Source organism: Prunus mume, linkage group LG8, assembly GCF_029339155.1.
Source record: "Prunus mume cultivar Tortuosa linkage group LG8, ASM2933915v1, whole genome shotgun sequence".
NCBI classification, from domain to species: domain Eukaryota; kingdom Viridiplantae; phylum Streptophyta; class Magnoliopsida; order Rosales; family Rosaceae; genus Prunus; species Prunus mume.
Window position 1 is genome coordinate 7,128,051 of NC_142705.1, and position 25,342 is coordinate 7,153,392.

General features: G+C 37.4%; 4 protein-coding genes across 4 annotated transcripts; 2 read left to right on the top strand and 2 right to left on the bottom strand.

The window, feature by feature from the left end:
• Positions 1 to 1,162: 1,162 nt before the first annotated feature.
• TRX1 (thioredoxin H-type 1) lies at positions 1,163 to 3,445 on the top strand. Its single transcript, XM_008243542.2, has 3 exons — positions 1,163 to 1,346; positions 2,808 to 2,930; positions 3,031 to 3,445. Exons 1-3 carry the CDS (start codon positions 1,257 to 1,259, stop codon positions 3,178 to 3,180), a joined length of 363 nt encoding a protein of 120 aa, XP_008241764.1. The 5' UTR covers positions 1,163 to 1,256; the 3' UTR covers positions 3,181 to 3,445.
• A 256-nt stretch (positions 3,446 to 3,701) lies between these two features.
• Positions 3,702 to 10,162, bottom strand: BGAL3 (beta-galactosidase 3). The gene is given in 20 exon segments (XM_008243543.2): positions 3,702 to 4,359; positions 4,457 to 4,793; positions 4,918 to 4,972; positions 4,975 to 5,119; positions 5,205 to 5,318; positions 5,401 to 5,511; positions 5,920 to 6,029; positions 6,099 to 6,208; positions 6,574 to 6,752; positions 6,907 to 7,071; positions 7,159 to 7,277; positions 7,635 to 7,722; positions 7,814 to 7,919; positions 8,027 to 8,115; positions 8,374 to 8,517; positions 8,633 to 8,725; positions 8,845 to 8,911; positions 9,044 to 9,156; positions 9,290 to 9,385; positions 9,490 to 10,162. Coding segments are annotated over 20 exon segments (2,559 nt in total). The 5' UTR covers positions 9,661 to 10,162; the 3' UTR covers positions 3,702 to 4,212.
• A 7,615-nt stretch (positions 10,163 to 17,777) lies between these two features.
• Positions 17,778 to 19,320, top strand: DIM1B (Ribosomal RNA adenine dimethylase family protein). The gene is made up of 2 exons (XM_008243545.2): positions 17,778 to 18,240; positions 18,341 to 19,320. Exons 1-2 carry the CDS (start codon positions 17,845 to 17,847, stop codon positions 19,088 to 19,090), a joined length of 1,146 nt encoding a protein of 381 aa, XP_008241767.2. The 5' UTR covers positions 17,778 to 17,844; the 3' UTR covers positions 19,091 to 19,320.
• Positions 19,321 to 20,054: 734 nt separating this feature from the next.
• Positions 20,055 to 25,158, bottom strand: ROT3 (Cytochrome P450 superfamily protein). Its single transcript, XM_008243546.2, has 9 exons — positions 24,539 to 25,158; positions 22,990 to 23,317; positions 22,730 to 22,879; positions 22,345 to 22,626; positions 21,248 to 21,337; positions 21,037 to 21,115; positions 20,837 to 20,943; positions 20,619 to 20,749; positions 20,055 to 20,436 (listed from the first exon to the last, which is right to left on the bottom strand). Exons 1-9 carry the CDS (start codon positions 24,757 to 24,759, stop codon positions 20,346 to 20,348), a joined length of 1,479 nt encoding a protein of 492 aa, XP_008241768.1. The 5' UTR covers positions 24,760 to 25,158; the 3' UTR covers positions 20,055 to 20,345.
• Between the last annotated feature and the right edge of the window lie 184 nt (positions 25,159 to 25,342).

The following is a 25,342-nucleotide window of genomic DNA, read 5'->3' on the forward strand; positions in this document are numbered from 1 at the left end:
GACGGGGCCAATAAGCCAATAAGTGTTTGAGGAATTTGGCAGGGATAGATTTCCATGGCAGTAAGTTGGGGGAAGGGCCTTCGTCGTTCAGCTTGCTGGTTGCTGCGAAATTTTCCTTTTTCCTTTTTATGTTTTTTATAAAAATCTTTTTAATTTTATTTTTAAAGATACAAATAAGTGGTAAATCCAATTGTAAACAAATTATACACATGACAAATTTTGAGTGGGAGTATCACTAGCTGACGTGGTGATACATCATTCTATAATTTCTCCATTAGCAAGTCTCCAATGAATCAAACGCGCATTTGGACCTGACAACATTAAAACTCATGGTTGATAGGATAAACACTATTTACAAATTGAGAGATTCAATATTATACCCAATATTTTGCGGGATTTATATACCATAAATAATACGGATTCTACTAATAAAACATAGCAATCTTAATGGCGTGCAACAAATCAAGATTGGATTTTAGACATAAAAGGTTAACCAATTAGCATTTTTTTTAATTATATGAGAGAATTTGATTCGATTGAATTAAATTAAACCATTACTTTGCTTGTTACCTTACAAGGAATCCAACAATTAATTTATCCTAATCCAAGCTCATTACTCCATTCTTCACCGCATGATTTCACCCCAAAGGCACTTCCTCCGACAACAATGATGGAGTCACACGTGGGCTTGAGGATTGCCCTACCCTACAATGCGACAATAAGAACATAAATTCTTCCTTTTTCCACGTTCATTCAAATGACTCTAGACCTGTCCAAATTACATAGCAATGAAATGAAATGAATCTAGAGATATACCAACACATCAAGCACAATCAAATCACATGCTATATTAGGTGACCATCATACCTTGTTTGTCCGAGTATACCTAACCGGATGCCCTTGATTCTTGCAAGTCAACATTTGAAGTCTACTCTATCAACGGTTATGATTTAAAGATCCACGGATCATATTGTGGGCTAGCGCACAATACGTCCTTCTAGCGTACGTCCATTTACGTTGCATGGGAATCTCCTTTTATACACCGTCCTTATCGATCGTGGCACATTCGTAATTAAACTGAATACTAAGGCCAATTGGGCAGTGACAAACAACTGCGGTTTTTCCTTTTCTTATTTAAGCCAGTGAGTGAGAGAGTCCGAAACCAACATATAAAAATAAAAAAAAAAGCGGACGCGTTTATTCTCTGTGGTATTTTCTGTTTGTTTCTGAAGAAAATTGTAGAGAGCGAGAAAATAATGGCAGCAGAGGAGGGACAAGTTTTCAGTTGCCATACTCTCGATGCATGGAACGAGCAGCTCCAGAAGGGCAACGACTCCAAGAAGCTGGTATTTTATTCAATTGCTCACACCCAAAAAAAAAAAAACAATTTTTTTCATATATATATATTTGGTTTGCTGTTTCTGGTTTTGGGTGATTGGGTTAAATACTTTTAATGAATCTGATTAACGGGTTTTGTTTGGTTTTTTTTTTTCGTATGAAAAAGAAAAAGATTTGGTTGGTTTTCGCTTGGTCTAGATTTATGTACAAAGCGTAAAGATTTGGTTTGGTATGCTTCATAATCCATGCATGAATGAATTAGCCTGATTGCTGCTGTACCGTAGGCAAAGAGGTTCTGTTTGTTTGAATTTGGATTTTCTTTTGGATTTTGGTGATTCTTCCATGGAAATTATGAAGCCCTTGGCTAGATTCGTTCTGGGAAAACATGTTGGTGAAAGCTGTTCAATAAATTGGCTTCGTTCATTTAGCATTTTGTTCAAATTCAAGCGTCTTTTGTTTCCTTTGTTAAAAGTAATATGGAACCTCTTGTTAAGTTTTGTTCGACTCCACTCCACCCTTTAGTGTGTCCTTTATTTGATCATATAACAAGTTCTTAGGAGAAACACTTACATGAAACAAGATAGCTTTGTTGTTTCCGGGTAATCATGGTATGCTATGTGTGATAACTTTTTACATGACATATAATAACAAAACAGCGTTATCCCCATTTTATACAATTTTTTCTGAGTTAATACACGCACAGCTTTTCTTTTAGCTTTTTTATTATCTAGAGGAAACGAAAGGCCAAGGGGCATATGTGCATATGTGTTCATTCTTCAATGTTAAAAGAATATTCCAGCTCAAAGATAATATTTTCCTACCACGTTTATTGCGTTTGCTACGTTCGTAAATCTAAGAATCCTAGGTTGAAAACGACTTCTTTGTGCTCCTTATCTTGATAAGGGTATATTGGTGGAACTACATCATGTTGTCTCTCTGACTTAAAGTCGTTCTCTGTATTTTATTTTGACCCTCCTGTTACCTTTTCATTTTGGTATCTACAAATGCCTCTTGTACCGTTGAGTTTCTTGATGAAGCACTTTTACTTATAAGTGCTTTTATTATAAAAATATTGAAATTTTCATAAGAAATCGAAGCACATAGCATATGCTTCTCTAAAAAATAAAACACTTTCATATTTTTCTGTCAAAGGCTGTCAAAAGTGTTTTTTATTGTCAGAAAGTACTTTAAGCCCTTACAACAGCACTCCTAAACTTGTTATGGGTTGAACTCAAAATATTTTCCTTCTCAAAGTAGCAGATGTGCCACTAGGACTAGGCTTCAAGGGGCCATGGTGTAGTCATAAAAAATAGTCGTGATGGGACAAGGTATATTATACATATGCATGCGCATCAGTAATTAATGGAGGGATAAGGTTTTTGTTTTACTATTCACATTTTTCTCACAGTAAAGTTGTATTGTATTCTTTTACTTCTCTCTCGTGTTCTGAGATCATCAATCAAATGCAGATGGTCATTGATTTCACTGCTTCATGGTGTGGACCATGCCGCTTCATCGCACCATTCCTGGCAGAGTTGGCTAAGAAACTGCCAAATGTCATATTCGTAAAGGTTGATGTGGATGAGTTGAAGGTAACATACAAAAATAAAGTGAAAATCTCTCCTAAAAGTAAAACTTATTTAGTTTAAACTCATTTGCAAGTGTTTCTTTTTTTGTTTTTTTGGTTGGTAGTCTGTGGCTCAAGACTGGGCCGTAGAGGCAATGCCAACCTTCATGTTCCTGAAAGAAGGGAAGATAGTGGACAAAGTGGTGGGAGCAAAGAAAGACGAGCTGCAGCAGACTATAGCAAAACACGTTGCTTCTGCGTCTGCTTCTGCTTGATAACTTATGATATAATTTGCATTATATGCCTATTTATCTTAGACTATATATATAGCAAAAGCACATGGCCACAGACCTTACGATGCGCTATCAATGTAGACCTTTATTATAAGTTATAACCCCTTTCACTTGTTCTAAGTCTTGTGTGTGGTATTTTTATATGGTATTGCTACATAAATACAGTTCTGTTCAGCTCATTTCATGGTTTATGGTTGCATTTTATGCAAATCTATGAAGTTAGCAGATGACATGCTAGTTTGGCATATTGTGAAAATTCCGTATAGTTGCGGTAGGTAAGTTCATAACTTGAGAGGGACCTAGATGCATGAGTATATGCTCTTGACCACTTGAGCTACAAACCCCTTGTCAATTTGCGAGTCTGGTGTGTTTTTACTTTTACTGTTGAAGGCATTATCATCAAGTCGTAAATCATGGGAGATTATTTGCTTTTTTTACTTTCCCTTTGATAGAGGATTTAAAGAATATGCCATCAGAGACAAAGCCGAAGTAACACAACGAAATGGACAGCACAAATCTCTCACTTTTCTTCTCATTCCTGAACTGCACAGTAAACAAATGGTCATACTAGGATCCACTCCCAACATGAACCTTAAATACCTAATTAGTTCTGGGGTATCGTTTTTCCCCAACAACAGATGAACAGTAAATCATTCAACAGAAAAACACATCACTTCCCAGTGCCCATATATCCCGTTAAAAGGCCGGGGACCGGGGCTTGACCCCTAGGGACCAAATTGTAGGACCCCAGGTTTCCTACCAACTCACCTAAGTAACAAGTCCACTACTTTACATAACTTCATTAAGCTCACTTAAATTAACAGCTAATTGCCTTTTGGCTCCAAACATAGCTACTACTCTTCATCAGAAAGAAAAAAAACTATGGCACTCCACCTAACTACATTGCTATCTCGCTGTATTTGAACTCTTATTCTTCTTTGCTTGCCTCTCTTGCTGTGGTGTATAATTATGGGATTAGGTGCAACAATTATGGTATGTTATTTCACACTTTCACTAACCCCTCGAATTGGGTTCCACGGTCGTCGAAGCTATGGGAGCACAAACAGCTTCAACTGACAGCCGCTTCAACACCTTCGGACATGGATCTCCGAAGTTGCTGTTGGATATGGTGACTGCACATCTCTGCTTCCCTATGCACTTCTGTGATCACAAAAGATAAAAAAAGATAGAACACAGTTAAAAAGGAGGGGTTAAGAATACTAGCACATTATGAAAACCAGAAAGCATTGTTAAGCACCTTCTGTAATACAGAATATGATGTGGTGGCATGGCAAGTTCCTTCTTGGTAGCTCCCACAGGTTCCCAAGGGTGTGCCAAAGCTAGCGAATTTAATGGAAGATATAGCCTGGCCTGGGTTACACCGTAAATGCACCTTGGGACTCTGGAAGTCTTCTGCTTTTCCATAGCTTTCAATGTGCCAATTCTTTATTGTTGGGTGGTATTCGGCGACCTCAGCACAAACACTGCTGACTGATCTCTTTACTAGAGAAATTCTTGAGGGATCCCCTCCAAGTTCCTCAAAAATTACCAAAAGATTTTGCATTGGTTTTAACCAAGACCGAGGCACATGGTACCTGAAAATGAAATCCACGTGAAATTGAAGGGGAGAATTTGTTTGCTGAGTAAAGCCACGAAATGTTTATGCCATACTTTCATACTACAATTCATGTTATAAATTTTCATCATTGGGTTACTTACACTCGTTGTGTGGGTTGGCCACAACCCACTTGACACTTTGGAGGCCTAAACCCCCAGCATAACTGCAACCATTGCAATTACCATTAGCAAATGCAGTCCAGTATCTCCCAATACTCTGCCCATTGATCCATATTTGGCCCTTTCCCATTCCTTCCATGTCCAAAGCCAATGGCTCATCTCCTTCAGGTGCATTGAAAAGAGTCTGCAAAGTTGAGTGAGGGAGTTTTAATAATTCAATTCCCTTATTTTCCATTACAACATTGAGTTCAATTTCCTTTGTGGCCTACCTTGTGCCAAGTCAATGGCTGCTGTTTTTGTGCAGCTAATGATCCACGCATCCAATCAACAGAGGAAATAGAATTTGGAGATACAAGATTCATGGCTTCTCCTTTCAGTCCAACCTGTTAAAGTACCAGGGATAAGGGAAAACGTTCCTTTAAATATAAATAAAAAAAATTTGATTTCTAAAGTAAGATCGCTTACCTGGTAGGTCCACTTCTGCCATGACAAGTCCCATTTTCCCTGGTCTAGTCCATGAAGTGCAACTGGGCCAAGGATTCCAGTATTCCATGCCTCAAAGTGGCCCCCCACATTCTTCAACAAAAAACAATAACTTTAAGTCAGGAAGTAAAGAAGGAAAACAAGAAGAAACCTCACTGCCAAAAGTCAGGTTTTGTAGAATAGTAATGAGGTTTTCACATCTCACATTCACTATTAAGGATTGGCGGATCCCTTTCACTAGACCACATAGAGTAATTTGATTGGTCCTTACAAATTACAATTTCTTCTCTGTTTTGACCATTGTTCTTGGGGGATAATTTCCCCAATAGTACAATAGCCTGAAGCCAATTTTAATCTAAGGTTTGAGCTGACATACTTCTATGAGGTTAACTGTTCATTCATTTCATGACTGCAAAACAGATTCCTCTTTCTTTTCTACTAGGTTCACTATTACTCAATATAGAATATGAAAAATTAATAATCGAGGGCAATGGAACTAACTGGTAATCCAACAGCTACACTCAGCAGTGCAATTCTGTTTGTTCCTGCATGTAGATTGACCTTGCCAGTATATGTGAACCTCCTACTCTCCCTTGTTCCGAAGGAAGAACCTGTAATAATACTTGTTAAATTTTTTACTACTAATCAGCTAGGGGATATCCATGCAATAAAAAATGTACCTGAAAGCTGTCCATTAATGAAGATGTGCACAGCATGGCCTGTTGATTGAACAATAAGGGTCGGGAGTTCCCCTCCACGCAGGAAGGACTCAGATGAGCCAATATCAACACTGCAGGCACATTGAAACAAACACGATGCTTTAACATCTATCTTTCAGGTCTTTCTAAAGCTCTCACATCCTCACTTAATGTTTTTTTCCCTATCTGGTCACAGAGTCAGGATATCACTGAAGGCATATGTAACACTGTCCTGAGGCATATTTGATTGTTGCTTATGTCTTATTTCAAATTGCATATTAGGTACTTGCCATAGACCAAGATGGTCAAATTGGAACATTCTTTTGAAAGGCTTTCTAAGAATTCATTGCTAAAGCTTTCTTCTGTGAGTTAGAAATACTTCTGAGAAAAACAGACCAACCGTGTTGAAATCATGAGATGGTGATAAACAAAAGAGTTGAGCTTAGGAAATTCTCACCTCGTTATGTACCACAGGTAATCAGTACTATCCCTCGTGACATTTATCTGTTCCAAGAGACCAGGAGCGGTGATTGTTGAGCTGTCATCCAGAGAAGAAATATCTTCATCATAACTCTCCCATGATAGCATCTGAATATTTGTTGGCAACATTTCCATTTGTGATGTTTGAACTCCAACCTGAGGAGAAGGAACAACAAATTACTTCATCTTAAAAACTTTAAAACCTTTCAATGTTACAAGAAAATGAAACAAAGGAAATAAAGATTTGTGTTCCTGAAAGTGTGGTCACAGATTCTGCCCGAATACACATATCACAGTCCAGAATTAATACCTTTGCAGTGTTAAAGACTACATTTCTGCAATCAGGAAGGATACTGATGGACCAAGGAGGCAGGGTGTAGTGCATGTTATTAAACATCACTCTTGCAGCTGACTTGGAATCGTGGTTTGAAAGAAATGCTGAACAATCTCCTGATTCTGAAGTGTATACATAAGCCTGAAAATGCCAAAAGATACCTAGAGTTCAGCAAACAAGAATAACTTATGCAAATACAAAAGGCTAGTTTGAGAAAGAGATGAAAACCTGTTGAAAATTCCCCAGTGAAGTGATGATAGGATCGGCTGAAACTAAAGCACGTTCACACATCTTAATAGCCCTATGAAGCTCCTTTAGATGACCGTACTTTGGTTGCCTGATTAAACCTATCAAGTTTTAGGGTTGAGCAGTTAGCTATATTATCAAAAGTTCAAAACTCACAAGCAGTGAACTTGTATATCATTACACACACAGATATCAGCTTGCTTAAGCAATTACTAGCAAAACTCATCATTTTGTGGTTGTAATATTTGAGATAGACTGATGGATGCTGAACATCTGTGCATGTTCAGATCATCAGATACACCTAAAAGAATGCAACCCAGTAACCCATTTAACTCATTATTTTGTGGTTGACACCTCTCTCTCTCTCTCTCTCTCTCTCTCTCTCTCTCTCCACATAATAAATCAAGTGGAACTCATGTCACTCCTTGGAAAGAAAGCTTGTAAGTTTTGGTTCTTACCATATTCATCTAATGGAGCATCATAGTCATAGCTGGTAGTGATGAAAGGGCCCCCCGCTGTGCGTCCAAAATTAGTACCCCCGTGGTACTGTTTCACAATGAAACACAGGGATTCGGTTTTATATAGGTTCTAAAATTTCACATCCGTAGCCTCAAAATAGAAGTTAAAGGAAACTGACCATGTAATAATTAACAAATGATCCTCCTTTCTGTATGAATCTGGCAACTGCATATGCTAAATCCTGAACTGGTCGTTGGTGAATTGGACCGCCAAACTCCGAAAACCTTCACATTTTTGTTGAAGGAATGAGTGAAAAGGATGTATTTTCATTTGTAGCAAATTAACAAACAAGCATAATAAACATACAAAGCAAACAGCATAGTAAATATACCAGCCACTCCAAGCCTCTGTCCAAATCATAGGCTTGTAGGGTTTGTTGGGAGCGAAAGAATCACAGTAGAAACCGTTACATGTGTTTATCTGCCACCATCATGCACAAAACATTTCAGCGACCTCTTCGCAAAAGATGGAATGAAACTAGAAGAGATCTCTTTAATAAAGAGTGACGACACAAGTCACACAACTCTTTTTCTCTTTTTTTCTTTTTTTGTTCAAACAAGTCACACAACTCTTTTAAGAACTCAAGAATCAGTAACCCATTGCAGGAATGTTAACTAAAGGGAAAATGCAGAACAAAACAAGCTAAGATCTGCAGCACAAATAGTTTTAATTGCTCACCACTGGATCTGGAGCATCTTCTTCCTTGCACATCACCCACGGCACCCCAGTTCCCAACCCAACAGCCATATTTGCCGCCCAAGTCATGTAATTATGGCCAGCCGCTCCAAATAACTTACTCTGTGCTCCGTACTCATTCTCAATCTGAACCAAAGGAAAAATATTAACAAATTTCCTTATAACTTGACTCAAAATAGTTTAATTTACTGCCAAAAATGAAGTCATAGAGCAAAATGTAAAATCCAAAAGGTTCATATACCTGAGAGAGAATGATGGGGCCACCTTGGGATTCAAACAATTTTTCACTCTTCATCAGTCCCACAATCTTTTCGGTGAACCCTTGCATTGCCCTCTGCAACACCAGAAGTTGTACATTATAAAATTATACTGAATATATCCCAGCAAGCTCCCTAAATTCTTCTTAGACAGGTTATGCAACATTATTAAGAAGATACAGTAAGGAAGATTAACCTTGAAAGGCTCATTGTCCGTTCTGAAGCTGATGCCCGGAACATACTTCAACCAAACGGGAAACCCCCTAAAAGTCACAGAGTCAGAAAAGTTAGAAAATTTGTGTCAAAAAAGAAAAAGAAAAAAGTGAAAATCCTCAAATGCAAAACAAGAGCCAAGATAGTTAGATCGAGAAACAAAAAAATGAGAGAGGGAGTACCCAAAATTCCACTCAGCACAAACATAAGGCCCAATGCGAAGGTGAGCATAGAGCCCTGCTTTCTGTATGGTCTTGAGGAATCTCACCAGATCGTACCTCCCTTCAAAATTGTACTGAAACCCAGCACAAACACAGCAACATGCATGATTAGAAAAGAAACTAAAAGGCAAACAGAGCAAAACAAAGTAGAAAATTTTGAATGTAAAATGAAAAGAGTAAGTGATGAAAAGAGTAAGTGAAGAGTACATTGCCGGGAGAAGGCTCATGCACATTCCAGAATACATAGGTTTCAACCACATCAAGGCCTCCATCTTTTGCCTTCTGTATCAGATCTTCCCACATCTAAACAACCCACAAAAAGAACAGAGGGAAAGAAGCACAATTTTATGAAACAATTGTTAAAATGGAAGACAAGTGAAATGGCAAAATGGGAAAGATTTGGGTACCTCAGGAGTGCTTCTGGGATAATGTATTGAACCAGAAATGAGGATTCTTCTTTGCCCATTAATCACAATGGCCCTCCTATCGTAGGTGACAGTACATTGGACAAGCTGAAACCCCAAGAAGCAAACCAAGCCCAGGAACAAGCACAACTTGGAAACTGAGTTGGTTTCCATGTTTTGCCTTTTCTCTCCGTCTCTCTATCAACTCAAATGGTAGACAGAACTCAAAGCAGAGAATGAATTGTGAAATGTACCGAGAGAGAAAGAGCAAGAGCAGCTAAGAGTGTGGTGAAGCAGCAAGACGAGCAGCAACAAGATCCATTCACTTCTTTGGTGTCCACACTCACAGGCCTGAGACTCTGAACTGAGCTATATAACATATGTATATATATATAAATTTGGTCACAGAATAAGATAGGAAAATACAGAATTGTATTTATGATTTTTTGTGAATAAATAAGGTAGAGTTACACATGGACCTCTTTACCAACTTTGGGTTAAGCGTTTGGTTTGGAGTGAACCTGTATTTATTACTTGTGTAACAGATACAGACAGCTTGCACTCCTTCACAGTTCACAAATCACCACTAAGTGTCAAGGCTCATCTCTGCGTGGCTTCGGGCTACAAATGGAGTGGAATTATTACTTGTCAAACAAGCGCAAAAAGGAAAAAGGCAAAGGTAAATGTACCAAGCTTCGCATATATGGGTTGAGTCAAGTTTGGTAAAGCTGATATATTTTTCACCCTTCACTCGAGTTCAAATATCTCTCTCTATAATTTAGATTTTAGCTTATGAAGAATGATAGTTGCCTATTTCATATGTGAAGCATCTAAATTATACAAGTTCTGGATATAAAATAAAATTGCTAATTGCTGATAAAAGTTGGTGGAGGTAATCAAGGCTTGATAGAGAGTACATAGAATTATTCAGATGGAGAAAATTAGGGACAATTAACACTTGGTAATTAATACTGTTGACTTATAAACTAGAACAATAAAGCACCGATCTCTATTGTTATTTTTGATTAAGCAGCCAATTAGTTAGGCCATGTTTGGCAGTAAAAAGGTTTTGACCAGCCAATGTGGCTATGACCAAAGGGCATTATTGTCATTTAACAAGCTGTAATAAGAGAGAAAAGGGACACGACCCACAGTAGTCTGGCATTTTCCATTGCCATGTGAACCCCAAAACCCTTTTGGTTTCTTTTGCGTCATGCGTCAACCAGAAACTCCCATAGTCCCTCTCAAGCTCAACCCAAAACCCCATCCTCCACATATTTTTGTCACTTTTCTTCCTTCACATTGACACCAACCCAAACCCCACCACCCTTTCTGTCCCAAATTTACTCTCTCTCTCTCTCTCTCTCTCTCTCTCTCCTCTCACAGCACAGAAGCACCCAGTAGATCTCTTATCTCTGTCGTCGAAGATCACAAAGACTATCTGTCATTCAAGTCACAAAGCAACCCTCCCTCCTTATTTTATTTCTGTGATCTTATTTATCATAGTGGTATAGTTCCAATTTATTGTAGTTATATGATAATTCTCTTTTGACCCAAGCTTCTATGTTACTCATAATTTATTATAGACTTGTGACGAATTCTATTATTCCAGTACGTATTGGGAATATTATATTGTTATGCAACAGAGCTCACATCTAGTGACACCTTCTGGTCAAACTTACCATATCTTTACAATATTCTTTCTTGTATTTTTTCATGCCACTACCATTACAAAGCTTTGTTGAGAGTATAAATCCCATGTTTGCAGGGCCGGAGCTAGAGATGGGTTGAGAAGTTTAAATATCTGAAGTTAGGAGCAATTAGATGAACTTTTGTTTTTAAATTGTCCAGAAATGCTACAAATAGAATACATAAAGTTACATGTACGTTGGTGAACGGGGGTTATATCAAGTATATCATTTTCTATGCTTACTGCTATGAATTCAGTAGTGGGGGAACATTTTTGTAGTTAGGATAATTGTCACAGATTGACCTTTAACTAGGGTTAAGGATAAATACTTTCATAAAATGAGAATAACACTGTTTTGTTATTCCCGATCAATAACATCACGATATGCATAATAATTTTTTCACATATTATAACATTATTAGACGAGATAGAAAAATAGGATTGTTCTCTATGAAACCAAAATTTTCTCATAGCTAAGAGAGAAACACGATTTTGACAACGAGAGTTTGGCAGCAGAAGATTGCTACTTGCCTGCCTAAATGTCCAATCAAAATTTGGCGCCACTTCAAGCACATTGTTTCTTGATTAGCGGAAAAAAGATTGGTGACCTGATTATTTTATAAATAAAATTCTTAATTAATATAAAGCCGTTGCAGCTTTCTCTTTGTTAATAGGACGACATGTACCAGTATGGCAGAATGGGATACCAAAATCATCAAAAGCGCCTGCTTTCGTTTTTGATCATTATTAAAAATAGATTATGATTATAATAATCGCATCCCTCATGTGCTCTTTAATTATAGTAAATTAAATCCGTTGTGTTGAGTTGAGAGTCAACAGGGTTGGTCATGATCTAAGTGCTGATCGTCTGTCCCTGCCTTCATATGGTCCCCATGTGCCATCCCTTGTTTACTAGCCTGGCTAATCAACCATTTAATTGACCAAAAATAACCAATTAGCAGGAAGCTTCTCTGATCTTTCTTTACCCATGTTCCTTCCTTCTTTAGCTTTTTGTTCTCTCTCTCTCTCTCTCTCTCTCTCTCTCTCTCTCTCTCCCCTGAACTAGCATAGCATTCGTAGGCGTGAACAACGGAGAGAATTGAAGTGAATTCATGGGAACCCTAAGACAGTGGGGCCTTCGTCGCACTCACCTCCAATTAGGTCATCTAGATAAATACAACTTTCAAGGCTTCAACTAATAACTTGTGGGGGATCGATTGTGTCGACACCCAAAGGGTGCAATGCCAATATTCAATCCTAGCTGGCTTTGGGATCAATCCATGGCCATATGTGGTGGATCCCCAGCTATCCAAGCTGGTACAAGATCCTAAGTAAATAGGAGCTTCTCTATCCGAGCACAACTCAAACGGCATTTTGTTACTTTCGACAATGCTAACTGTTTTTACTACATTATTTTAAACCACGTTCCAAATCGAATTATGAATAATTATCGGACTCAACCTTTTATTCAAAAGCCAAAGGTGAATGCCTTAACCTTTCTGACAAAATAAAATTCGAGCTTATAGTAAGTAACCAGTGTGGACAAAGTATAAATTATTTCCTGAAATAAAATAATTAATGAATTGCAAGTGAATATATCAGTATGGGCAGTGGCAAGGAATTATATATATAAATTCTCATATGGAAAAAATATCCGGATATTATTATCATGTCAAAATCATATATGTTTGACAGGAACATATTGGCGGGTCTTTTGTGAGTTGCCCTAGTAAAATGGGGATCACTACACAACTAACATCTTTCTCCCTATGACTTTGATTAAAGTAATAATTGAAAGCCACTTTGGTGAGCACTTTTTCATGTAAAAGTATAAGGGCAGGCACCACTAAAGACGCAAATTCAGGTTATTTTCATATTAAAAGTCATACAAAAAATGCCAACCGACAATATTCCGGGTGTTTTTATTAGCGTAAACTAGGTTTCCACAACCCAATAACACAAGAAAGCAGTCCAATATTCCCCTTATCACTATCTTCATTATTAATTTTTTTTCAAAGCGATAGCCTAAACTACAGTTAGGGGAGTTTTTCTTAGACACACAACTATGATGCTATGAGGATTCGAACATAAGATCTCTGGTTTAAAAAGCAAGACCCTTTTTCTCTTCGTACCAAATAGTTTTTTTTCCCTTCATACATACAACTATTTAATTAACAAAAATCCCACCACTAATCCCCTAAAGCATATACACATCGATCTCCCTCTCTTACAACAAAAAATAATTAGGGTATTTTAATTTTTATCAGTAGAAGAAAATGAAAACACATTTGTTGTAAGCTCTAATGAAAAATCACATCAACGTGACAAATAATGTTAATGGAAGGAAACACGTGGCACAGATTAAGGACATGTGCAGTGTTCTGATATATTAAGGACAGGTGTGCCACCGTACAACATGAGGACGGCAGGTGTGTGGTGACGTGGCCGGTTGATGGTCCATATATGGAAGAAGGTGTGGGGTCCAAAGTGTAGTGGTTGGTGTGGGTCCATACGACGTCGATGCACGTGCCGTGCATTATTATTTGCCTTGGGGTTTCTCAGATTAATTGTGCGCCGTTTGTTGCACCCTTACCCGCCAATATTCTTATTGAGAATTTGAGATTAATTAGACGGCCTACGGGGATTGGCTGGAGACTCATGATCCTCCTTCTGTTAACGTCGGTGGAAACGACGCCGTTATCGTTAAGCCTCGTTTGGGGAATATTCTCTTTGTTTTTGCTTTCCCTACGGGCCACCGATTAGATTTTATGTGTTGTAAGGAATTGATTGGGTATGCAATGGAGAACATGAATGCTATTGGTTATTTAAGCAGAGGAATCATGTCAAGGGAATTGAGATAGCGTCTTGGTGTGTGCCCAAAGATAACGAGAGAGTAAGATGATGCGATAACATGAGAAGAATATTTGGACGTCACCTTCTAACTATTCTTACTAATTCACGCATTATAATATGAATAAATAATAATATTAATTTGTCATACATTTTGATAACCTCACTAGGCAATATGATCGTTGTACCAATAAATTATTTGTAAGATAAGAGGATTTATGTTGGCTGCAATTGCTAATTAAAATGCTATGTATGCCACCATGTGGTTGGATTAGGCCTCTCTCAAGTGCATTATTAACTTCAAAATTATATTAATGATCACCTCTCAAATATAAACAATACCCATTGTATAAGTAGACTTCTCTGATATAAGTAGGTATATATATATACGCAGGGGCAGAGCCACACTAGGACCAGTGTGGTCCAGGTCCCCACTCAAGTTGTTATATATTTTAAAAGTAATATACTATTAAGTATTCTATATGTACATTATTTGAAATACTTTACGTTTTGGTATGTACTCACATGTGTTGTGACATATCTATTAAGGCACAATGAGGTGCTTCAAATTGCCTCTTTTCTTAGTTGGTGATGGTACATTATAGGTGTATAGATTACCTTATTTCTATTTTCAGCATTTAAGTAAATGTCTTTGTCCTTTTACTTTCATTTATTTTGATATTACTCCATTTACTTAAGTTTACAATGTAAATAAGGAAGTACCCCTGATTTGAATTCAAATAAAAATACTAGAAAATCAAATTCCACCAAATCAAATATATGAAAAATCGGTTTTAGTGCAAAATACGATTTATGCTAAAAATGATGGCTCATTAAGTCAATATATACTTTATACTAAAATTTCATAAAATCAAGTTTTTTATTTGATGTGTAAGGAATAAAAGCCGCCAAAAATTATCTTGAGAAAATGATTATTTCGAAAAACCATTTTTCATATTTAGTCAATATTTTTACATAAACCATATTTTCATGTATGATATGAATGCATAAAGGGACCTAAGGTTTTTTTTAGTTTGTGAAATTTTGATTTTTTCTTTCTATTGGGTTTAATGGGGGAAAAAGCTTTAAAGATATTTGCTAAATCACTACTCTTTGTCTATCTCTTACAATTCTTCTTGCTTAAAATGTATTTGTCTATCCTTTTGTCGAGAACAATTATGATTGCAACCAATAAACAATATAATTATTGACATATGTGATATATATATATATATACTATTTTTCGTATGTATTGTGAGTTCGAACTTTTGATTCTTTATAATTTGTAAGAGGCTCCCACACACATGAAATCCTGACTTCGCCATGTATATACATATGATTCTTTAGAAGAGGGGTCTCGGTTTTATATGTGAAACATCCGAATGCATGCACATTCATGACCTTTCCTTAGAATAATTCCACGAGGCCCTTACCTCGGTGGGGAGTTTTGGCAAAATTGGTTTCAGCGGTGAGCCCAAGTAAGGGTGGAGTAGGTCCCACGCAACTCGGGCCGCCCGAAGGCGATTCCCGAGGTCCAAAACTCATCAGGCCGACGCCATCCCACCGATTTGATTTTTTTTTTATGTTGCCACGTAGCATCGTCTGGGCTCTCCGATCTGATTTTTTCCTCCAATCCAACGCAACCAATTTTTTTGCAATAAAACACTGGAAAAAATTCGAAATTTTTTTAAAAAATACCCAAAAATTAATGAATTTTTTTCTATAAATACCAACCAATTTTTTTTTAAAATTTATTTGAAATTTGAAATTGAAAATTTTATCCGATTATGAGATATGAATAGTATTGACACGTAGGAACCCGAAAATCTTATCCGAAAATATTATCCAAATTAATTATTGAGGTAAAAAAAGTTGTGAAAAAAATTAAAAAATGAATAGTAATTGCCATTTGCCATGGCAATGAGTGGAAACGGAAAATACTACTATTTACATGTGAACAGTGGCTGCCTACTCCCCCCTTACCATGGTTAAGGGCAAATGGGTGGAGTTGCTCTTATAATTTACTTTTGAATGTCATTATGCGTAATGTACTAGGTTTAGAATTTAAAGACTTAAAACCTAATAATACTTCTAATATGTCACAAGAACGTCACAAAAACTCACCAAAGCATTCAATCAAGACATGCATACAAGCTAATTATCAATAAAGAAGAAAAGGTAATTAAGCCGTTGAAACAATGATTAGTAAGCACATGAGCTCCAATCACGGCAGTTAAGAGTAAATTAAGAGAGTGTGGGGTGTGGCACACCAAACCCTAATTGCATGCCCAAGTTCTGAAAGGAGGGGACTGTGATTCATTAGGGTTTTGGCACGCGCTTGCAAACCGCCCATTGCTTCATCTACAAGATTTACTTCGGATAGCATAGATGCATACTTTTTGAGCCCATCATTATCTTGAGGACAATCATCTTCTTCCCACTACGGGGCCTCCTCCCCTTTAAGATGCTGTCCTTCATTATTCTTAGGGTTTTCCATGGCATGAGTCACCCCTGTCCTCTAGAAACTAATTATCATTTTGTGTTCGACTGTTCTTTCAACATGACCACACTTGTTGCAAAGTAGATTTGATACCTCACTTTTCCTTTTTCCCTTGTTTGGCAGACCATCATCATCCAAGGACTAGGACTAGAAAACCGTTAGTTAATGTTAGAAAAGTTCATGGGACCGTTGAGATGTGCTTATAGTTTTTGCGTTGATCAAGTGCTTTGCCACCTAATTCTACCACAAATTTTAGAAAATGTAGCGATAGATTAACTAATTTAGTTCATTAAAATTTGAACTCACTTTGAATTTTACTTCTAATCGATGAAATACTTGTTATATCATTAAATACGATTAACGCGAACCCGCCATTTTTTATTCTTAAGAATGATCGCATTAGAGTTTTCGCATTAGAGTTTTACTTCTAATCAACAGAACCCCTGTGCTCAGTGCTATAATGTGGTTTTTAGTTCGTCAATTAAAACGCTAACATGGATTAGCAAGAAGAAAACAGAGCTTGTGATACCTCCTGTGTACAGTATAATTAATATTATGATTCAATCCATGTTTTGGAAACTATAACAAGACCCGTAGCTAAGCTTGAAACAATTATGATAAGCAATAATACCGTTAAAAACGTAACTATCAAGCATGGAACCTTTTTTCTTATAAAACGACAGCATTTTGCATCAGCAATAATATATAGTTCTGTTCTTTTGTGTCGGTGCCTGCTTAATGTTGCATATTAAACTCCCAAAAAAAAACATATTACATTGCTGAGTCAAAATCATCATGTCCCTTGATAGTCTTTCCGAGGGGCCAATGCAACATAATTACGTTTGGAGGAACAAACTGAACATAATTACTGCAACTAAATATTGCATACTACAAAGGTTTTTGTTTTTGTTTTTTTGACAAAGCGATATTATAAACTAATCTAATGTATGGAGATGGGGATTGAACTCGAGTGCAAGAACGAGACACTGCCTTAACCAACTGACAAAAATTAAGTATTCATACATTTGCAATTAAATACGATGAATATAATAAAATTATCAAAATTACAACAAAAGTTTGGACCTGAGAATTGGCCCAACCATTTTTTTTCCAATACAAAACGAGAAAGAAACATAGCCCAACTTTTATGTGAGTTTGGGCCACTATGAGGCAGTTAGCCCAATAATTAAACTATTAATTTGTTATATGTCCAGTTTTCATCGCCTGACTTGCGAAGGCAAAACTCCCACCACAGCAACTAAAATTCAAATCTCAACGGTCAGTCCCTTTGAAACCAAATTAACGACGAACAACGCATATGCTTCGACGCGCCAAATGTCTTTATGGTGTCATCCCCGGGCATGGTTCACTTGGGCAGCTGCAATCGACGTCCAGATATCGCTCCTATCGGAAAATCAACGGAGCAGATGACGACGGCCGTCGGAAAAGAGAGGAGGGTCAAGACGGGTATTTGCAGTTGCACAAGAGCAAAGGCCAACACCTCTTAACCAATCAACGTATTCTCGACAGCATTGTTCAAAAATCCGCAATTAAACCCACAGACACCGTTCTCGAGATCGGACCCGGCACTGGAAATCTTACCCTCAAGCTTCTGGAAGCTGCCAAGAGCGTCGTGGCCGTCGAAATTGATAAGCGGATGGTGGAGGTTCTCCAAAAACGTGTTGCGGAGTGTGGGGTTCAAGATAGGTTGACTGTAAGTCAAATGGCGTTTATGTGTTTGATGAAATGCGTGAACCAAAATTTTGTGCTTTTGCGACGAGAGAGATTAAGGTGTTTGATAATGCGTTTTGCAGGTTATATGTAAAGATGCACTGAAGGCGGAGTTTCCTCCATTTGATATTGTCGTGGCGAACATTCCGTATGGAATATCTTCCCCCCTGGTGGCTAAATTGGTGTATGGGGCAAGGTCATTTCGGAGTGCCACGCTGCTACTTCAAAAGGAGTTTGCAAGGAGATTGATGGCTAAGCCTGGGGACTCTGAGTTCAACCGGTTGGCTGTGAATGTGAAGCTGGTGGCTAATGTGGAGTTTGTCATGGATGTGAGCAAGAGGGAGTTTGTTCCTTGCCCGAAAGTCGATTCGTCGGTGGTTATAATTCGTCCGAAAGCTGAAGTTCCAAACGTTAATTTGGATGAATGGTGGGCTTTTACAAAGGCTTGTTTTGGTAACAAGAATAAGACACTTGGGGCGACGTTCAAGCAAAAGAAGAAGGTGATGGAGCTGTTGCGGTTGTCCAAATTAGCAGGCTCAGATGGTGAAACTGACAATTATATTTGCAGCAACGACGACAACGGGGATGGAGGAGAGAGCGATGACGAGGAGCTTTCTTCATCGTCTTGCTCGGAAATGGGAGCAAGTTCCTTCAAGGAGAAGTTAATGGGGGTTCTGAAATCAGCTGATTTTGAGGACAAGCGGCCTTCAAAGCTGTCCAATGAGGAGTTGCTGCATCTGCTTGCATTGTTTAATCAAGCAGGAATATATTTTCATGATCAGTCCAAGAGTAGGAATGCTGAGAATGAATCATTTTCTGTTGCTTACTGTTGATAGCTATTAGCCTATTAGCTCACTCATTAATTAGGATGTCATAATAGGAAAATCTTACTATAATATGACAATGATTTGTGTATTTCTTACCATAATAGGAAAATCCTTTGAAAACAGATCAGTTTATTTCTTCCTGAATGCTCATGGCTCTACTATTTCTCTAACTGGATGTAATCTCATGACTATTCCATAAATAAAATGAATCGAAATCCATGTTTCGAGTTCAACCATCTGATTGTTTTATGTAGAACATCAGTGATGGAAGAATCTTTGATGAAGCGGAACTCATTCCATCAAAGAGAATGATTTATCTTGGCTTTATTGGTTAAGAGCATTTACCTACACCCGACGACAGACTTCGAATCCCCTTTGTATAAAATCAAAGAGTAGTTAATTTTGCTGTAAAAAAATAAAAAGCAAGACAACAAATACTGGTACGGTACAAAACAATCAAGGCTTTCTGGGCCATTGCACTTCATCTTGGTGTGCATTATTTTGATGTCACTTACCAGCTTTTTAGTGGGTCTATTGCATATCATGGATCAAGGATCTTGAACCCATTCTTTGTTTTTTCCTTGGACCCTATCTTTTCTTGATATAGAATTGCAGTTGTCCGTTTCTCTCTTCCTGTATTTTTCTGGCCAGTAGTGCAATTATGCAAGTTATATCTTTCATGAGGACCATAACTTTTATTCTTTGTAATTAATTTATAATTTTAATCTAAAAGTCCAATTTACAATGGCAGCAGTGGAAGACCAAATTTTTTTTAGAGTGATTCTTGATAGGCTAATAATCACTTTTATGGAGAATCACTTCTTCACATAACCAATTTAGTGGTTTTAAGTGATTTTACGGAGAAACACATGTGAGATGCTTCCCCTCGTAAGTGATCCTAACTCTTCCCAAATCTTTATTATAATCTTCTTATATAACCGACACAAAGTTATCAGATCAAACAGAAAAATTAATAGCTGGGGAGTTAGATTCATTCATCCCCACTTGTATTGCATTCAATTTTGAAGGACCAAGGAAAAGGCCCCAAAAACACCAGCAAATTACAAAGATGGTGACACCAGAACTACCCTATAATGCAGACAGAGCCCATCCACCTAAAATGGGGTCTTGTTACACCTCTCATGATTGTTTTTTTTTTAAATAGCTCGAGATATTATGCTGTACAGAATTTTCTTGATGGGATAATTCAACTGTGGTTGTCATTTGTGTGTTGAAAGATCAAATTATACTTTCTAAAATTCTAAGTGCTTGTGGATGTGACAGAAATGGGCAGCTTCCTCTTCATCTTGACCGTTGGAAAGTGAACAATTTCATCCTTCTCAGCTACCCATCTGCAATGAGGAACCACAAAAATACATAAGTTATATTGCTAGGTCAATTATTGAAGTACTCATTGGACAAACATAAGCTAGTGGAAAGCAGCAATTGGGTCTGATTCAAAATTGCCTTTTTCAATCAGGAACATTTTTAGTATCCCATTGGAATACTGATGTGATTAGGGGAAGATTAATACCTGTAATTAGTGACAAGATGATGAAGGAAGATTGATAATTCAAGCCTAGAGAGTTCCAAACCAGGGCACAGCCTCTGTCCTCCACCAAATGGAGTGAAACTAGAAGTGTAGTTTACAGCAGCTTCTAACTTCTGCAGTCAAAGAAAATTTATATGAACAATACACTTACAAATTAACATAAATTAAAGCAAAAACAAAAGAAGAAGAAGAAAGTTTACCTCCCATCTCCAAGGATCAAACTGATATGGATTTTCATAGTTCTCTTCATCCATGTGAACAGAAGTTAAAGATGCCAAGACACACCATCCTTGTGGTATCAAATACCCTGCAAAACCAACATAAAATTCCTCAAATTGTACATGTTCTTGTTAATTATTTTTTTGTTTTTTTTTTTTTTTAAATAAAAAAAGACAGATACCTTTGATTTCAACATCTTTAAGAGCTTTTCTCCAAATAGCATTGATAATATTTGCCATTCTAAGAGTCTCACTTATCACCTTCAGCCACACACAAAAAAAAAAAAAGAGACTTACTGATGGCAAATATTAAAAATAAAGAAGGAAAGAAAGTGATATGATACTGTAAATAGTGACACAATTTATATTCTGTTTCAAACATATGGGACTCACATTTTGAGTAAATGGCAAGGACAGGTAATCAGTCCATGCATAATTTTCAGAGGAACCAACCTTCTGCCTCTTCAATTCCATGTTCTCATCCTGCATTTACATGTGATATATAAATAATAACAAAAAGCATTTAAACAGACAGAGACACAGCCACAGAGAGAGAGAGAGAGAGAGAGAGAGAGAGAGAGTGCTTTTCACTTTAAAATCGAAACCAAGAATTTAAGAACAGCATGTTCGTCTGTTTCCTTTCACAAAAATGATCATCCCTTCTTTACTTACACATATATGGAAACCTACTTTTGTAGAAATACAGCAATGCTTCTAAAAATAAAAACACAGCAGCTCTGCATTTTTCACTTTTCACCCACTTTCTCAGCATTTCTTAAAGTCGGAAAGAAACAAAAGTTTTCATATACAGTTTATCAGTATTTTGAGCTTCATTCTACGACTGTACAAGACCGAACAGTTATTTTTCTGCTTACTCATTCTTCAATCATTGTATTAGCGCATAGTAATAAGGTCTTTTGTGTTTGCAAATTTTCACATTGCACTTTACTATTATATTGTCCTTATTAGGCCCCATTGCACGTATAAATCATACGACGAGAGCTAGTGTAGACTTTACAATGAGACCTACACCACGATTAACAATTATTCACACGTGCATGAATATCTTTAGTAAAACCCGTTCGTGAATAATTGTCAGTTGTTGATAGCGCATAAATAGGATGACTGGACGGATGTTGCCCAGTGGTCACAAGTTGGCACCAAGGACAAGTTAATAATAGGGGTCCACACCTAACAGCCGTTCAATCTAAATCTAACGGCCACAAAATGTCCATATACAATTCACAGCAAAGTGGGCCCCCGGACCGCCCCACAGTCTCTCTCTCCCCGTCCATGTCTCACTCGTGCGTGCATTCATTCAAGTGTCTAATGAGATGAAAAGGACTTCTAAAAACAAGTCAAACACTTCAGAGATAAAGCCAGTGGGCCCACAGACCCAGTACCAAAACAGATCCTGACCGTTGGATTAAGGGGCAAAATTGAAAAAAAGGCAAGCGTCCATATTATTATGATGTGATATACGTACGTACCCTTAGTTTGTCTAACGCCACAGGGCTGTCACTGAGGAACTTGACGGCTAGGGTCATGGCCACGGGCACAGTCTCCTCTCCTGGGATCATCATCTCTATGATATTCCCCGTGATGAAATCCAACGGCAGGCGTTGCGTCTCGTTGCTTTGGTCACCGCCATCACGTAACAGCACATCCATTGCGTCATTGACGGGACTTGTTTCTTGGATACTATTATTTTCCATGGCCTTTTTCTTCTGCTCCACTATTTTTCCCACCATCTTCAACAATCGCTCCCTAGCCTGCAAAATCCACACAAACAATATTAGCACTAATAATTTAAAACAAGAAGAAAAAACCCAAATTAGGGCTCACATAAAGACATGTACACATTTTTTTTTTTACCTTGAGAGATTTGTAGAGTCTAGTACCAGGTAGCTTGATTGGTATGCAAATTAAACCTTTGATGAATTCTTCAAATTCTCTCTTGAGAAAGTTCAAATCTTCACCAGGACCGACGCTCATTAATACTTTAACTAGAATTTCAAATGTTATCTGAAATACGAGTAACGTTTTCTTGTCATATATTTAAATATGTTAAGTTATCACAATAATGAATTTAAATCACGCGTTAAAACATGTGGTTGGCATAGAGATGTAGGGACCTTTTGGGTTTCATCTTGAACGTAAATGGGAGATTGCATGTGTCTCCAACGAGCCAAGTTGAGCTTCACAGAGTTTTCAATGTCTCTAGTGATTCGATCTTTGAACTGTGGTGATTTGAGAAAGCCACCGATGAGCCCATGCACTCTCTTATGAATGCTTCCATTTATTTGCAGAATCGAAAATTTTCCCAGCAGTTCTTTGACAGATTTTGGATAAGCAGGGATGAAGGTATTTCCATGGTTTTTTAACACCACCTTGTTCACTTCAGCATCGGTGGACACTATGATTGGAGTTCCCAATATGTTCGTCTTGAACACCTTTCCATACCTGAGAGAGAGAGAGAGAGAGAGAGAGAGAGTTATTTACTCGTTTAATTGAACTTGCTACTTTTTCATTGATGATGGGAGGATATTTTGTTGGGAGGCTGAAATCTATGGAGAATAGGATGTGTTGTTGTTAATTAATTATAGCACAGCCTGCAGAAGAAAGAAGCAATAAAGGGGTGTGAAGTCTAAGGCCTAGTTTTTTCTAGCCTAGTAGCTAGTTAGTATAGAGCAGGCTTTTTCTTCCTTTCTTTACTTCTTGGGGTTGTTCCTTTTTCACTCTTGCTTTCTTTTTTGTGCTATTGTCACCATCTGTCATTGAATGAACAAATTCCATTCTTTTATATACATGTTGGTAACCCTCTTGTTGCCCTGCCTGCCCCAATAATTTATTTCTTCTTCTTCTTCTTCTTCTTTAAAAATAAAAAATCGGTGGTAGGCAAATGTCAATGTCAAAATGAATTCATGTCTTGTTATTAGTTTGGATACAAACGATAATCTAAAATACTTTAAATTAATATAATTTATATAAGAAGAATTCGAACTAGGATATAAAGTGAGAACTGTGGCTTAACCTAGGAGCATCCTGACTAATTGGTCTAATCCAAGGATTGCACATCGGTTCAAAAACATTATCCTTTTCTTTGTTGCTCATCTCTTTTCTGGTACATGTTAGATGATTCCCATTAAAAGCTACCTTTACCAACTCGAATCTCTTTTCGATCAAACCCTTTAAGTTTGAGCCAAACAAGAAAAAGAAAAAAAAGGAAAGCAAATATATGAAGAGTTACAGAATCAATCAAACATGGTTGAATATGTTTGGAAGTCAAGTCACGCAAATCTTTTACAAAATTGAAAAGCACATCATCAAAAGCAGGCGTACGTTTTTCAAGTCCATGGAAGTATGCAGGGCAAATGAAAGATGCTTATATTCGTAGATGTATAATTCTACTGCTACTTGCTATTCCATCTCTATCATTGACAGCATAAGCAGGGAAAGAACATGTATCTGTTGTTGACGATATGGTCTGAGAAGCAAGATGCTTGTTTTGATTAAAATATTTCTACACTTTATATTGTATAACATTAAGACCATAATTCCATGATTAGGATAATAACGATGGAGAAATTAAATTAGAAATATATATATCTTTTGGGAAAAAAAGGAGGTTGCAAATTAATCTGATGGCAAGTGTGAGAGAAGAGCAGAGAAGAGAGAGCTTACAGAGATCTGCGTTTTTCCATGAAGCTGACAGGTCGAGAGGTGTAGCCGCAAGCAATGAAGTCAAGGGTTTCTCCTATCAAAGGCCAACCTAACTTTCCTTTGGGGACTTTAGCACCCTTATGATTTTGGCTTTTGTTCTTCTTCTTCATCTCCTTAGAAACCCAACACAACGATCCTACAAAAATTCCCACCAAAATCCAACATCCCACAATCCATTCCATCACCCTTTTGTTTCTCTTTTGAACTCCTTGTAATGCTTATATGTAACCCTAGTTGTAGAAACTAGGTAGAAATTAAATACTACTGCAGAACTTTTGAGCAACCCAAGTGGTGGTGATCATGAGCTTCTCACTCCATGCAGCTAGCTCCTCCATATACTGTAGATAGTCTCCTAGTAGTTGAGAGAGAGAGAGAGAGAGAGAGAGAGAGAGAGAGATTGACAAGTCAATGGAGAAACTTGTTGTTTGGTCTTTGTGGGGTGAATTGAATTGAGAATTGAATGAGAGGGCTTGAGTGAGAGATTCGGAAGATCTAAAGGGTTTCAACAATCATTAAATGAGGTGGTCAAATGTCTTCGGTTCTTTTTTATTTGTTTCCATAAACAAAAAAGTAAAGACAATGTAACCAACGTAATTCACATGTGTTTTAAAATCAGATCCAATTAAAAGCTTATCTTTCCCAATTAATTTAGGATTTTCTTAATATACGGAATTAATTTACGATATTCATAGATGGAAAAACTTCAGGGAATTTCGCCATGTTTGTCTAATAATATGGGAGCTTTGGCTGCAGATAGAAAAATTT